The following is a 16,691-nucleotide window of genomic DNA, read 5'->3' as shown; positions in this document are numbered from 1 at the left end:
CACACACACACACACACACACACACACACACACCCTCCTAAAGCTGCAGCCTAAAAGCTGCTCACAACACACAACCTCATTGCAACAGAACAAAAAATTCAGTCGGTTATCAAACCAACCCCTACAGTCCACTGCTGCAGAAACAACCCCACACCTTAAACGAATGGCATTCAACACTGGCTGGGAAAAAATATGTCTGAAAAGTTGAAGGACGCGAGAGATATGAGGCTTTGTGGGAAAGCAGAGTGTCTGAAGGCTGGTTACTGTAAACGGCGGGGCCAGTTTTGATGGGCTTCAACCAGCGCTCCCAAAAAAAAAACTGCATTGCCTCTGTCAAAGCTCTACGTCCCATTGTGGATTAAAAGAACCACACGGCACCGGGTTGAGATACAAATCATGACTCATCTAGTGCCTCACCTTTCCGTGAAGCGCAATCTGAAGAAAAGATATGAACGAAAAAAAATCTTGTGGCTAGTTAGCTTTACTTCCTTAGCCAGCCCAGCCGCCACCGCCGCTTTCTCTCCGGTCCAGCCTGCCTGCCCCGGTCCTACACCTCTCCCCGTGCACACACGTCCTGGGACTTACCGGTCTTATGTGCTGATGATGTCGCTGTGAAGAGACAACAAGTGCGGGGAGGCTGCCGGCCGCCGCTCCGCTGCTCCGGGACAACAGGAGTACTGATCTGCACACTTTCGCAGCCATCTCTGTAGTGAAACCTCGCCGTGAAGGAGACTGCTGCGGGCGGACCGAGACGCACCGAAGGGAAGAGGGAGGGTGGTGGGCGGGTTTGCGGGGCTGGACTACGGCTTCGTTGTACACATGCCCAGTGTTGCACCAGTATGCAAAGATAAAACCACTTTTGTGCTGGCTAATTCAAAACAGATGACTGCATGTCATTTGTCGTAACAACAAACCAACACCATTCAGCTACTCTAATGAAGGTCACAAAATGGGATTTTACATACATGTTTATTAATAGAAAGGAGGATTTAACATGATGGTGTAATATGACAGTGGCTCTATGTGGTATGTTTGGATTGTACAAAATAAAAGTGTAATTTCACAACATTTCAATTTCTGCCCCACCATATTTCTCCATAACTATGTCTAATATTAGCTTGTCCTTCGGTCACTCTTGTGACTGTGTGTCTGTGTCCCAAAAGAGCAGCCAGCAGGGTCAAATCTAATTGCATGGATCTTTAGTGACTTTTAAACAGCATGGTCTTCTTTGTAATATACAAGGATTTTAATGCCTTTTAGTGTTTCTGTCCCCAAATGGCAGAACATGAAGGTAAGCGGTCAACTCAAGTATGATGATTTTTGTCTTTTCCAGAATCACTCAACCATTGTAGATGACGGTAATATGAGTGGTAATGGGTTTGTTAGGTCAATGAATGTCAAGGAGACTCCCCACAGTGGAATGACACATGTTCTCCTTAGTCTTTAACCAAACCTGTAATATAATGCTGCCTGCCACACCTGTATTGGTCAAAGTAGAAACCAGATAGCATACAGTAACTCTCACATTGTTATGATAAAGGCCAAACACATTTTGAGACTTTCACTGAAGCCCAGACTTTGATGAATAAGAAATAATATAAAAAAAAGATAGATTTGCTTGTTTTGTTGTTGCTTGTGTTTGTCTTATTTTTGTTTGTGAAATACAATACAGTATTAATATATAATTTCTTCAGAACTGATCCCTTCTGTACTTCTTCAGGTGCAGTGCATCAGGCTATGTGGGCGATCCAATTTAAATGTAAATTCTCAGTCATGGACAAGCACCTGCGCAAGGCCTCCAGGCTACATCGATTCAGAAAGCGAATCTTTGTGTGGTGCAAAATACTACTAGCACTTGTTTTCATAAACCTTTACAGTATACTATTACTACTGTATGTAAACGGGACAGTATGTGCAAATGCCGTATCGGTAGTGTAAACAAAATACACTGCAGTCAGTCAAGTGAGTTCTGCATGATAACATTGTTGAATCAGTGCAATAAATGAGGCTAAACTTAGCATAGTTACTTATCAGAATCTCATTGTCTGAGCTTGTAAGATCCTTATGTGAGCTACAAAATATACCACCATTTGTTCTTATATCACACTCCTTTCAGGGGCATATTAACATGATTAATGAAAACAAAAACAGAATTCAAGTAAAAGTAATACATCTTTACACACAGTTCTAACTGCGTAACTTAAAATAAAACATACAAATGTAACTCCATAGAGACAGAAAAAAATGAATTTAAAAGAAAAATAACTGCTTTAAAAACTCTCTGTACCCATAAAGGTCATAGATGAAAACCTTGAGTAAAATAAGAGGTATGTATGCATCAATCAATCAATCAATCAATCAATCAATCAATCAATCAATCAATCAATCAATCAATTAATGTTTATTTATATGGCCCAATATCACAAATGTTACATTTGTCTCAGTGGACTTCACAGTTTGTACAGAATATCAGTATGAAAATACGACACACCCTCTGTCCATAGACCCTCACATCGTACAAGGAAAAACTTCCAGAGAAAACCCACAGTTTAAAGGGGAAATGAGAGAAACCTCAGGGAGAGCAACAGAGGAGGGATCCCTCTCCCAGGACAGACAGACGTGCAATAGATGCCGTGTGTAAATCGAGGAGATAATACATTTTACAGCGTAGGTTGACCAAATGTTTGGAAATGCATGTGTCTACTCTATCATAAGAAGATGAATCCATGATGATGTCAACAATCCTGTGGGAGCCATCAGGGAAGTAGTATGATGAGAGTCAGGCAGGACCGCAGAGACAGGTTCAGCCACGACTCGAAGTCCAGGACTCAGGATAGAGGATCCAGGACACAGGACCACAGCAACAGGATCAGCCTCGACTCAGGATCCCGACATAGATATAGACACAAAAAAGAAATTTGGGGGAAGCTGGGTTAATCGGAAAAACATGAGAGTACAGGTACAGACAGACAGAAGGAAGAAGTAAGGTGTCCCCCGACAGTCCAAGCCTATAGCAGCTAAACTAACGTGTCTACGTACATGCACTCCCTTAGGTTGAGGGAAAAGAGTAGTAGGTAAGAAGTGGAGAGGCACAACGTATCTACGTACATGCACTCCCTTAGGATAGGTTGAGGGAAAAGGGTAGCAAGTAAGAAGTAAGAAACAGAGGTGGAGAGGCACACGCAGGGAGAAAGGTCCCCACTGGAACCTTAATTGGAATTGGTGAGAGGTAAGGAGGTACGCTGTGAATACGGTCTAAACACTCACGCCGGCCGGAATAGGCCTCTCTACAACCTGTTACCCTCTAATAGAACCTCGAGAGGTCAGAGAGGGGAAAGATTTGGATAAAGAGAAAATAGAATAAATAGATTACAGAAGTAGAGAGTATATATATAAAATAATGACATGGCATTTGTGAACAAAAGTAATAGTTTTATCGAAAAAGCAATATAAAGACTGAATGCTTAGATTCTGGCCCCAGTTGTCAGGACAGTGCCCAATTTCTAAATGCAATAAATCAAATCCTCCTTATATAATGCTTCTTTAAAGGATAAATATTTGGCTCAGTTTTCTATTTAATAACTTAAAAAAAATGAACAACATTTAAAGACATGATACTTTAAAGTGACGCAAGTTTTGTGTATTCGCATCCTGTTGCTAAAGTGAGATGACATACAAATGTGTTGTTATTCAGCATGCCGAAAGAGGAGTCCCAGAAATACTAAGCAAGGACATGCCTCCTCCTGCCTTCAAATCTGCAGAAATGTGTATTAACAGGTCTGATATCATGTATGTGTTAACTGATATTTATTTGTGTGTGCTGGTTGGTCCGCATTCCACCTAGCCAAGAGACAAGGCCAAATATTATCAGTTTGGGGTCGCCAATAAGATTACAACTTTACAATTGCAACTGAGAATTCTCAAAATGTCTGTCTTGTCAACACACTCTAAAAAACCTTCTGGCCAGATATCTATCTGAGAAGTTTCCCCTCTACAAAAAGCAATTTAGTTTAATTACTTTGAGTTAAGAGATGCAAGTATGATTAAGATAAGATAACTTTGACAATTTGATTACAGCTTGTTTATGTCTAGAGGTGGATATAAACTATTCTGACATCCCTGGCATTTCAGGGACACGTCTTCTGTGACACATCCCCAGTTGACTCAGCAGCCCAGCAATTTTTTGGAAATAATTCCAGCAAATATATGTAACTTGCACATGTGAAGAGGCAGGTTATTTAGTGTTTATACATTTTATACTGGAGGACTGTCAAGCCATGCATGAGTGTCAGCAGGGACTCTCAAAACATCTAATTCAATTCAGTTGAAATTATGTTTTTAATTTTAATTTCCAAAGCTGCCAAGGTGTATATATTTTTAAAACTTACCAAATAAACTGTTTCAGTAATTTGAACCACTGAGGTTCTAAACAAGCTATCTATATAGGCTACCTGTGCTATGCTAAAAATCAGTTTCTAATCATCATAGCCTACATTTTCCAATATGGTGTAAAGTACATTTACAATTTTGAGAGACGTGTATTTTTTTTGAGTATTTGAATTGTTTGCTACTTTGTACTTCTACCCCACTACAATTATGTCAGGGTGAGTGAAGCAGGCAGACCCAAATGCAGATTAAACAGAAAATACCTTTATTTCAAGGTTTACTAGGTGACAATCAGGACACTACCCCGTGAACACAGTCATAGACAAACAAGGAACTAACAATGACAGACAGAAAAACCAGAACTTAAACACACACAAGATAATCAAAGAAACAAGAGACAGGTGAGGAGGGAGGAGAAAACACAGGGGCACAAGGTGAACACAATCGGGTAATCAGACAGGAGGGAACACAGACAGAAAGCAACAGGCAAGACAGGAGGTGAACACTTTTCAAAATAAAACAGGAAACCAAAGACAGAAAAAGACAAGACAAAACAAAACACAGACAGATCGTGACAAATTCAGAGGTAAATGGTGTACTTTTACTCCATCACATTTATTTAATACCTTTAGTTACTTTGCACATTTTGATTAATGATTTGAATTATAAATATCACTTAAAAATAACTTTAGTTACACCTGGAGTAGCAATCAGTAGCTACCCTACAGTATACAAAGTAATTAAAACTAGCTGCACCATTACCAGCTTTTATAAACATATTAATGCATCACTAATTATAATCAAAACATATATTTGCATGATGAGTCATTTTACTTTTGGTACATTTTGGTGCGAATACTTTTGTACTTTTACTTGTGTAACCTTTTGAATGCAGGACTTTTACTTATAACATAGTATTCCTACACTATGGTAGACTACTTTTACGTCAGTACAATATCTTCTTCCACCTCTAAAGTAAAAGGGATGCTCAGCATTGTTTTCCCTCTTCTAGATAAATGTGTGTCCATTCAGCTCCCATATGGTGAAGGAATGTGTTGAACAGAGGATCAAGCCATATTGTAAATAACATAAAATTACTTGTAAAAGTTGTATTGTTAGCAGCTTATACACAGACAGTACATCCCCAGCAGTGGTGGGACACAGCCCGTCTGAGCTGCACTGGGCGGGCTGCACGTTGCCCCTCCCCGCTGTGTGCACGGCACTCGGTGAACACGGAACTGGTACTCCATCTCTGCAGACACAAGAGGGAAGGTGAAACGCTGAAGACATTATCGTTTTGGACTGACTGGCGTTTGTGTTGTCATTAACGTGAGTAACCGAGCCGCTTCTATGCTAAGACAGCCCTCTAACGAAACTCTATATAGCCGACGAAATAGCCTTTTCATGAGCTAATAGTGGACGTTTATGCTAATGCTCACTGTTAGCTTGCTAGCTAGCTGGTGTTAGCTGTCGTACGAAATAATTATCGGGGTGCTGGACTCATTAGCTAAGCTTATGACATTAAGAAGTAATGCGCATTTAGGATTGGTATTGAAAACATATTAATGGTTAAAAGATAGCGAGTATAACATTACTGGAGGCTGTTGTCAACCACGTTAACTTAATGCTAAAAACAAACATTGGGGTGCTTGTGCTTCATTGGAACAACTTTGGGGCTTCGGGTGTCCACTCTGACAGGTCAAACACATCCCTTATTATAATGCAAAGATTATGTTTTTTTACCGCTGTTATGTTATATTTACCAGTTAACTTTAGCTGTTGATGACTGTGTGCAGTGTTGTTGTCAAAGACCCTGACAGCGACACACTGGTGGGGATCGTAAAATCATGTCAGCCACACCCCTCATGAAAACGCAATGTTAGTGGGTGCTCATATGGGAAGATTGTGTTTACGTTATATGGTTAGATAGTTCTGAGAGGAAAATATATGATCTCTCTTAGACAGGTTCGTTTTTTTTTGCTAACCTGTGAAGTCAACTTATCTTACTTTTTAACATTGATTGACCCTGGACCTCAGTTTTTGGTTGTGTGTCTCACACAACTAGCTACCAGGGCATTACACAGAACCTAGGAGGTTTTTACAGCTTGTGTTTGCTGCCCCTTTTGGATTTCTTTACATGCAGTTATGTCACAGTTCTAACTCTTAGGTTTATACACCTGATATTCCAGTTAGGCGGATAACAATGGCTATCCAATGAGTCACCACGCTTTGAAAAGGACCAAACCTTTGAGTATGATTGACCGTTGTCTATTTACAACTGCATTTTATTTTATTTTGAATAGTCAACATTCTAAACAACATATGTATGGGGATGATACATTTTATAAATCACCTCATAAGTTAGTTGTCATAATTCACAAGCAAGTCACAGGCCTTGGTAGAAGGTAACCATATCAACTTTTCATCATCTTTGCACCTGGTACTTTTGGCAATAATCCACTCCCACTGTTTGAATCTACGCCTCGAGGCAAAACACATCCCTAGGCAACAGAGGAACTGCAAAGTTTAGTGGCTTGGAAAAGCACAGTTTACTATTGTTCGAGATGAATGCATCACTAGTTTCAACTCGGGGCATAAAACATAATTTTAAGTGCTGCAGGCTGTTAGGGTGTCCCACTGCCCGCTCCTTTGCTGTCCTTTTTTTGTTTTTACTGGATGTGATCATCCAAGTACCGGGCAGTGTTCACACAACATAAACACTTATCTTTCTCATGGGGCATCTCAACGTTTCACTGTCCGTAAAGTCAGAGATGACATCTCAGAGATTGGACTGATAAATGACAACAATAAGGACGTCTAAAGGAAGGTGGTGATGGACCTATCAATGGTTGAAAGGAAACTGTCTGTAGATATTAAGAAAACAACTAAAGAGATAATGTTGATTTTAAGAAGCCCTAAAACGTTCAGCCACCAGTTCGCAATCCGCAACATCCCTATTGCTTTTGAGTAAATATGTCTTATAACTGTATTTATGAGGTCCCAGCTCAGTTTCAGGTCCCAGTATTCAGGCTGAGTGTAACTCTGGACTGTGCTGTGGGACTGGCTGCACTGAATGGTTTTTAAAATGTTAACCAAATGAATGCCTTTTGGCTTACTAGGAAAGGATACAACTGGGACAGCCATATGCTGAATAAGCCATCCTTTATTCTAAAAGGTAGTCATAATTGGATGTAAAATATGATGGTCATTGGCTGGGATTTGACATGTAGGTAATATATGCGTTTGATCAAGACAGAGAGATGCTGATAACTCTTTTCAATTATATAAACAGTGGGATTTTGTTCTAAATGTGGCAAACTGTTATGGATGTCTATTGCTTCATGAATGTAGAACAAAGACAAGAAAGGGTGGATCTAAGTGACTGTATAACTGGATACTGTTCTAAGAGTAAATCTCTAAGAAGCAGCTTGAGAAATCTTTTACCAAAAATGATGTCCATCAGTGATCTTTAAAAAAAAACGTTCGGTATTTATTTGGTTTATTGCACATCTGCTAGAAAAAAAAAGTATTGTGTTATGTATTTTTTTCATACACGTACAGTTGGATACAGATAAAGGAGTTTCAGTGTGGTTCACTGCTTTTAATTCAAGATAGCTTTCATGTTCCCAGAGTTCCCTTTCTAGACAAAAAGTTCTGACAAGCTAATGAAACGAAATAGCATTGGTTGGTCTCAGCTGTAAAAATTAAATCTATTTTTTGTGCAAGCTCCAAGGCCCCCAACTGGGGATTTCACAGATCATGGGTAACTTTGACTTTGATAATTATTTAATTTCATCTCAGCTGAATGGGCGGTCCTCAGCTGCTAGTTTAGAGTCATACAGTCTGTGTTTTTGTTTGTTTGTCCCAATGCCTCTAGTGTATTAGGGCTTTTCTAGCATATGTGTGTACGTTTCTGAGGGCAGAAATCTAAAATATATATATATATATATATATATATATATATATATATTAATAATTCGAGAGAAGATCGAGAGTTTCTATCGCTTGAAATGACGGAAAGGAAAAAGGACAAGGACATCCCTCTGTTGGAGGGGCAAAGGAGTCTGGTGGGATTATTTTCGGAGTATTGAAGATCGTCTCCCCGACATCGGCGGTGCCTGGTACAGGACAACACGGAACGTGCGTGATTTGGACGCGATGAGCGGGGGGGTTTTAGTGGAGCACGCGCTTGAGCACCAGAGCCTCGCAGCGGCGAAACTGAGGCTACGTGGTAAACTGTGGTAACATGAAGAGCTGGGAGCCGAAACAGCCGGCGCTTTAAGAGAACCAAGCCTAATGATCCGGTTCACTAATGTAAAAAGACAGTATCTATAAGGGACGGCTCAAGTCCAAATTCAACCCCCCCCCCCCCGCTCTCGGGGTGGATGCCCTCTCAGCCCTGGTCTGGCGGAAACACTGTTTCCCTTATTTACATAATATCTGTGGCACCAGTCTCTTAGCGTCAGTCTTCAGCTTCATACAAAATGGTACGCATGCATGCTTGCGGTTCCCCTCAGTCCCAATTGCCATGGGCTGCCGAACACTCCAATTAGCATACGCAGGGCCGCCCCTCCCTACAGGCCAATCATGCAGGCTGCATGGGGCCCCGCCTTGCGCAGGGGGCCCCGCCCAGAGGGCCTTAGCTGCTGTGCACAGTTCTCCGCGCACCCCCTGCTGACACGCGAGTGAGAGTGAGAGGGGACAAGGGGAGCACGTCTGTAACCCGACACTATTGCAATGAATCGACATCTGACCAATCACGGCTTTGATACGGCCACGAGTGCAGGTGAAGAGATGTCGGTGAAAAGACAGTTTCAGTCCGGCGCAAGCAAGAGGGGAAAAAAAAAAAACATGAAGAAACTAGAGCATCACTCGAAGGTGGGTTATTGTATGAGTCAAATGTACAACTTGCGAATGCTGTATTAGTCAAATTGCCAATTGCCATATTAAAACATCAGCTGCAATTCACGACATGAAGAAGGCAGTCTCTGCATAGCATAATGGAGATGCAGTTATTTCCAGCATTCTTTATTTAACATTCATTCAAGTATATTATGCCTTTTATCTGCTAATGTACAGGAGGAAGAGTGATAAACTGTCTGTCTAGTTGGCTTACATAACAGTTAAAGTTTACAGCCTAAAAAACATCGAGCATTTTTTCCCCTTTTATTCATTTTTATGTCAATTTGCACATTTCATGGTGATGCTCAGCCTCTCCCCTTAACTGCTAACAGTCATCATCATGGTGATGCTCAGCCTCTCCCCTTAACTCCTAACAGTCATCATCATGTCAACCACAACACAGAGAAATACTGATAGAAATGTGTGTGTAGTTGTTGATACATTGCTGACAGAGGGAATTACATTTGAATACAGATTTAAGAAATATCAGTTTTTGAGCATGTCATAAGCATGTTTTGTCTTGACTATATTACAATAAAATAATATAGTATTTATATTATTGAATTGATTATTAGTAGAAGTAGTTTATTTCCATTAATTATATTGTAATCTTTTTGAGGCTAGTATTTGGCAGGAAATGCTGACGTATTCACCTGTAAACGCATACTGAACGACATACATGCACATTTACCATTTACCTCACTGTATACAAAAGTAACTGTGTTGATAATTATAATAAACAGGAATTATATTTGCAAAGTAGTCTACTTTGTTTCCAAAACATTTTTTTCTCCGCGCACCTCCAAAACATTTTTTTTCACTCCTGTCGGTTGGGGGGGGGGGGGGTCCTCATCTCACAATGTCGCTTGGGGCCCCAAGTTGGCCAGGGGCGGCCCTGAGCATACGCCATGTCTTAGTCTGTCTTTCTACCAAATTAGTTTGCCATCCGTGTCTGAATTGTTAATAGGATGTCGACAGGTGGCAGCTTCAGGCCTCAGTGGGATGAACTCTTCAGTCCCATCCTTTGTGCCACACGGGAGCTACAGATGCACACCAGTAGCCCCATTGTTTAATATGTAATCATCTTTCCATGACACAGATGAATGAAGCACCACTATGGTTGAAAATGAAGTTCTGGAGCTTAGCTGCACTGGTGGCAATTAGTTTTATCCCGTCTTTCTGTTGTTTATTAATTGAGGTGTGTGAGGATCAGGACATTTTATTCATTGATTTTTAAAGGTATAGTTTTTACTGCAGAGCCGTTTGAAGACACATCCCACGAGTGCACTGCTATTGTTCTAAGCTTTGTCTCTTGAGATGATTGTTAATTAGTTTTGTGGCCAAATTGTCCAAATCCTTGCCTTAGACTTACACGACTTTCTGAAGAAGAACTGTTCTTGGCATAGTTGTAGCTATGTGCCACTTCTACAAGAATTTCAGATGATATGTGTGATGTGTAGTTTGAAACTGTTTTATACTTGATTAGCCATCAGCGCATGACTTTTTTTCTATCCTCACATGCTGGAAATCACCAAAACGAAATTGGTGTACATTTTTATACAGTACAGTCCTGTGTGAGCCCTGTTATAAGTAGCAGCTTTTTCACCCCACCCTTTTTTTCTTTACTTCCCTCAGGATGTTCCGCTTGCGGGCATTGTCCGCAGTTTCGGTGGGGCTAACGCAGTTGACCCGCCGTTACAACAGTGGGGCTGTGCGAGGGTCTGGCCGGAGGAGGCTGATGCTGGCTGCCCTGGCTGGGGTCACTGGTGTGTCTGCCAGTGCTGGACTGCTCTGGCAAAGGTAAGTCTGAGCCCAGAATTACCTCTGCTGTGCGCTTATGATGAGTAGTACTGGGATAATGATAATTGCCTGTTCTGCTATAATTGTCATTTTAAAGAGTAGTTTGTCTTTATCTAATTATCAATCAAACTTGCTCAACAACCCCAAACACAGTGTTACTCACAACGTCAAATCACTGGGATTTTATTTTCCATGCTTTTTTTTAGCTGCCTTTTTGTTGGACCATGCTTCTCTTCACACCTTGACTTCAGGCTTTATCTGGCGCGAGCCTATTCAACAAGCAATCCTTGATCCACATCGAGTAAACTAGGATTTACTCGTGGTGCAGTTTTTGATAGTTTTTTTTTTTGAGCACATGCCAAAGTCGATTCCCCCCGTTACACACAACTGTTACACCACCCATTGAAGTTGCTTACCTGCATTTCTGTTGACATGCCAAGCCACCACCCCAGGGGGGTATACTACGAAGCAGGATTTTCGCTTAGCCGGCTAAATTCAGGGAAAACTCCGGCTTTCCGGCCCTACGAAGCTGGTTCTCTTTTTAGCAGGCTAGATCTCCATGGTAACTTATGCTTAGCGGCTAACCTGGTCAGCACCAGGTTAGGTTTCAGGCTAAGAGCTCAACTCAGTGAAAGCACCACCTGCTGACCAATCAGAGCTCAGTGTGCGGAGTTTAAAGCGATCAAGTCATATTACAGGAGAAAGGAAATACAGAAAAGCTGCCGTTGCAGGAAAGACGGCCGGCAAAAATCACCGACTGTGTGAACGTGAACATTAATAGAATATCACCTCCCATCTTCAGAGCAATCTGACTATTATAACATTAGCGTTAAGAACGCTTAATTAAATAGCTGCCACAACATAAGTAATGCAGACGTCGATGTGTCCCATTATCATTCATATCACATCATATCACATCATAATGTTTGTATCATATCTCCTTATCTGAGTCAGCTGAGCCGTATCTGGCCGTGCAACACTCACAGTGTCACATACTGTATGCAGAAGTATTATTTTAAGCAACACATAAGTTGACGAAACACTCGAGACAAATGTAATTAAAGTCAGATCGTGTTTTAGACGGGGCAGTGATATCATAAACCTGTTAATGTACGCATTCAAACACTTTTTCTTTTGCCAGCTGTATTCACCTTGCAGGTGCAGCTATGTGGCTTTTATCCTGGATAAAGTGTTTAAGTCATGGATGTTTAAAGTTTAACTTCTTCATTTTTGACTAGTATTAAAGTTCACTTTTCATTCAGGAAGTATGACGCTGCGCTGTCAGTACGCTTCTCCATGTTTGTGATTGGTCGAATGCTCCAAATACCACCCCTTTCATGTGAACGCGCACCTAACTAGATAGGACACGGCTGGCTTGAGCGATCCACTTGATAACCAGCGTCGTAGTACCGTTTAGCGAGAGCGCGTATGTTTTGGATTAGGCCAACCGGCTAACTCAAACATATCCAGGTTAGGTTGAATCAGCTTCGTAGTAGAGGCCCCTGGAGTATCACATAATGTTTTTATGGCTATTCATTACTAACGAGGCTTGTGTTTAGTTAAGGCAAAGCTAGGGAGAGTTTTGACGTTAGAGCTCTATGGGGACAGAATGACTGCAAGAGGCGGAGTGATGGATGGGGCCTCAGGGCATTTGAGACTGATGGGACGAGACTGTTCCAGGCTCTCACCACAGGCTTCATTCTCGCTGTGTCTCGTTAAACTGAATTATTATGAACCCAAGACAGACTCTGCTATTTATTATTATTATTATTCCAATTTTCGATTTAGTCTGAAGATGGTCAGGTGGTAGCTTGCCCTGGTGGACCTCTCAGCAAGCAAAACACAGCACAGCACAAAATCTCTCTGACTCCCCCAGAATCATAGCTGCAGAACAAAGTCAGCCACACACATCACCAAATCTACTTCAAGAGCAAAACACAAAATGATATTGCAATACATTTGTCTTTGTAAATGACATAGAAATGTCTCCCTTGTCTCCTTCGAATTCGTTTTTTTGTTGAAAACTAGAGCATATGCTGAAGCGGGGCCTTCCGTTCGACACTTTGAGCAAACAGCCGGAGAGGGGGTGGATTTCGTGAAGGATGCCGATGCCGAGACGGAGTCGGAGAAATCGGTGGAGGCCAGCAGCGGAGACGAAGAAATAACTGAAGGCGGTGAGGAAAAAAAAAAGAAGCAACGCTCTGGATTCCGTGACCGCAAGGTAATCAATAAATAATCAACATTCAACTGTTCACTTAGTCCAGTAGTTAATTCACCTCGAAATGTGTTTTGAAATCCCTCCCAATCAATGATCAGAATGCAAACGCCAGTATATTTTTCATGGAATATTTTACGAACAAAGGAATCTGCACGCATTGTGCTGTCGTACAGATTTTATTGATGTCAATTAGGTACCAGGTGACAAAGGACAGCCCAAAAAAAAACAAAGGCCCTTTTGATATGGTGCGAAATACAGTGTGTAGTTCTATATATATAGTACCGTTGGAGGACCAGGAAGAAGGAATGAGGAAGAGTTTTGAACTGTGGATTAGTGTTGTCACGATACCAACATTTTGGTTTCGATACCGATACCAAGTCAAGAATTGCGATTCCGATACTTTTCTTAAAAAAAGGGAAACAGTCTTAAATGTAATTAATGTGCTTTATTTCACACCATAACCATAACACAAACTTTTAAACAATGAGAACAATAAATAAAATAAATTACAAGAATTCGTATTAAATCAAATACATTTTTTTCTTACAGACAGGCCTCGTGGTGTCCGTAGGCTCACTGTCGGAGATATAGCTAAAATACTTCCAAATTTCGCTTCTGGCGTCTTTTTTGTCAACAAGCCGAGGCGAAGCGGCAGTTGCACTCCCACTTGCAGCCATGCTTTTCGCTTTCTCACATGCTCTGGCAGCTAGGAGAGAGGGGAGGCACTTCGAGCATGCTTGAGAGGGGCGGGACTGCAGGCACGGCTGCAGTGCAGGGAGTGGAAGCAGAGCGCTGAACACACACGGCTCTTATTAAAACAGCGCTTTCTCACCGGAGTACTTTTCCCCGTCATTCTTAAAGTACCGATACTAATGAAACGTAGGAATCGTAACGTTTTTAACGGCAGGGTATCGTGGTACCTTTCAAGTATCACTGTGCAACACTACTGTGGATGCAATTTTCTCAAAGGAAATGTGATGCAACAGTACATATGGGTGTAGCTGTAACAATTGTGCAATCACTCTTGCCTCAGCAGCAGCCTCAGCCTGCTGAAAGCATATACAGCAGACGTCTAGGGAGCAGAACGTTTTAGTGAATCACAGCACTGCAGGACTCACTAGCGTGTTGGTAAAAATAGTTTGTTTGTTCCAGCTCGCTCAGTACGTACAATAAAGAGTCTCTGTCTAATAAAGTTTGCTGTGTGAAGTTGTGTGCAAATCTTCAAAATGTGCATCTGTTCTTCAAATGTAGATCATTTGTTGTTGAGATTGTGGGTACTTCCATATGTTTTTCTTTATTTTTGTCTGAAAACACTCAAATTACTAAAGTGCAAAATGATGTAGCAAGAGGGAATTTCCACTCAGATTTTCATGTTCAGTTTTTACTTTGAAAAAGATCTGACACTTGCAGAAAAATCTTTGAAACTGTAATAAATAACTGGTGTAAGTTGAAATTCATCCCCTGGTTTTAAATGTGCATTTTTTTGTAATGGAGAAGAGATTGCATCAATGGCTGAAAGCTTTCAAACCGGGCTAGAGTCTCCATCAGTGTGGGTGATGCTGCGATCAGTGGCCTGTAAATCTGAGAAGATGAGATGACATTGTATCCCGGGCTTTCTGTCAGCATTTCCACATGACTGTGCCATAACCTCTCATCCATACGCTGATTCTCCTCTGAGGGACACACTCTTGGGGATTTCCCCATGGACCAATAAGATCTGCTTAAAAGGGGGAACCAACAAAGAGACACGCAATCATCGCAACAGGCGCGAGAAGAGAATCCTTTTTGATGAAAGTCTGTTTCTCACTCTTTTTCTTATCAAGTTGGAGTGGATAACGGCTTCAAGAAGTTGAAGCTGCGTAACGTATTTGACTTTCTCCACAGGGGAGTTTGTGTGGCGTACACAATCATTCAGTGTCACATCAAATAACAGTCTGTGTGGATTAGTGTAGCTCAGCTCGTTTCCCAAACCGACACCGCTGTAACAATTTCCCAGTTTTGCTGCATTTGTTGGAAACTTTCTGCTGAAAAGCAAATGGCAGAGTCAAGGCAAACATTGACGTGGCTAATATGTGTAACAGAGCTGAATGATTTAGCCATTTCCAAATGTGTTGCACTCTGGTTTGTCATGCTGTTAGCCTTATGTGTGGTTGTCACAGCTTTGTGTGGCCATGATAGTTCCTGCAGTCTCTTTTGTTAACCTTGTTAGTCTCGATGCTGTTGATAACACTATTTCCTGTTTTGATTACGGGATGCTTGAGTCGGGAGGATAGTATACTTACCCCCCCTCAGTCCATCAACTTGTTTTTCTCTCACCACCTGCTTCTTTATTCTGATCACTTCTTCACCCTCTTAACTCCACTTCAACTCATTTGACTTTCCTGCACACAGGAATGGATAGCTGGGTCTTGATTTGGTTGATGCTGAGGTATCTTAGAGTGGTGCTTCCGCCTCATGTGTGATCATTAATTGTGGTTCCTTTCTGCTTGGCAGGTGATGGAGTATGAGAACAGGATAAGAGCCTACTCAACCCCAGACAAAATATTTCGCTACTTTGCCACGCTGAAGGTCATCGGCGAGCACGGTGATGCTGAGGTTTACATGACGCCGCAGGACTTCATACGCTCCATCACTCCTAACGAGAAGCAGCCTGAGAGTGAGTCTCCTCTCCTTCCTTCTACATGCTTTGCTTAGGCTTTATCACTGACTCAATCACATGATACAGATAGTTTCTATGTTCTTAATTACGTTTTTTTTTATCGCTTTTGTGTGTTTTTTAGATTCAGGTACACTTATTTTTTGGAATTCTTTATTTAGAAGATAGTCCACCAGTTACAATTAAATAAACTTGCAGTTACAGAGAGTAATAAAGGTTTGTTATAAGGGAGCAGTTGGCATTGAAATCCTCCCCTCAGGTACATTTTTACAACATATACTTTATGTAGATGTACAATGGCATCACTACTTTTTTCCACTCTACAAGTGAAGCTAAAAGATCCCCTATTAGCCTAAATCTGCACAGTAGTGCTTAGGGAGCTCAAGCTTAGTATCTAGGTCCCGCCCACACACCTGCACGATCCAATCACAAGCCAAGCAAAACCACAGCTTTTAGCACAAGCCACCTAGCTGCTCCGCTAGCACCACAGTAGCTTTGGCTAGGATATCTCTAAAATACATTTATGTTCAAGTTGACACATGTTAAAGTACAGACTTGTGATTGTTATAGAAAGTAAACAGCTCCTCTCCCTCTCAAGCGTCCAAATTTGCAGCTAATTAATTCAGTCACAGTTATCAATCATAACGTCTGGCATCAGATTTATAGCATCAAATAAGTGATAAATACGAAATATTTCATTTAAAATTAACGTCATGCCCCTGCCAACCT

At 41.3% G+C, this 16,691-nt stretch overlaps 2 protein-coding genes across 5 annotated transcripts in view; one reads left to right on the top strand and one right to left on the bottom strand.

The window, feature by feature from the left end:
- The window catches only part of mcu (mitochondrial calcium uniporter), a 59,647-nt gene extending 58,682 nt beyond the window's left edge, over positions 1 to 965 (bottom strand). Inside the window, exon 1 of one of the 2 annotated variants that reach the window (XM_034101066.2) lies at positions 586 to 965. In XM_034101066.2, the coding sequence (XP_033956957.1) occupies positions 586 to 702 (117 nt within the window). In that variant the 5' untranslated portion in view covers positions 703 to 965. The remainder of the gene's footprint in view (positions 1 to 585) is intronic. The other variant, XM_034101065.2, reaches the window with a different exon arrangement.
- A 4,644-nt stretch (positions 966 to 5,609) lies between these two features.
- micu1 (mitochondrial calcium uptake 1) overlaps positions 5,610 to 16,691 on the top strand; it is a 43,832-nt gene continuing 32,750 nt past the window's right edge. For all 3 annotated transcript variants that reach the window (XM_034101049.2, XM_034101045.2, XM_034101046.2), the window contains exons 1-4: positions 5,610 to 5,715; positions 10,924 to 11,088; positions 13,117 to 13,309; positions 15,800 to 15,962. In XM_034101049.2, the coding sequence (XP_033956940.1) occupies positions 10,925 to 11,088; positions 13,117 to 13,309; positions 15,800 to 15,962 (520 nt within the window). In that variant the 5' untranslated portion in view covers positions 5,610 to 5,715; position 10,924. The remainder of the gene's footprint in view (positions 5,716 to 10,923; positions 11,089 to 13,116; positions 13,310 to 15,799; positions 15,963 to 16,691) is intronic.

This window comes from Pseudochaenichthys georgianus, chromosome 15, assembly GCF_902827115.2.
Source record: "Pseudochaenichthys georgianus chromosome 15, fPseGeo1.2, whole genome shotgun sequence".
Taxonomy (NCBI): Eukaryota; Metazoa; Chordata; class Actinopteri; order Perciformes; family Channichthyidae; genus Pseudochaenichthys; species Pseudochaenichthys georgianus.
The sequence above is the reverse complement of the archived record's forward strand: the minus strand, read 5'-3'. Positions and strand labels throughout refer to the sequence as shown.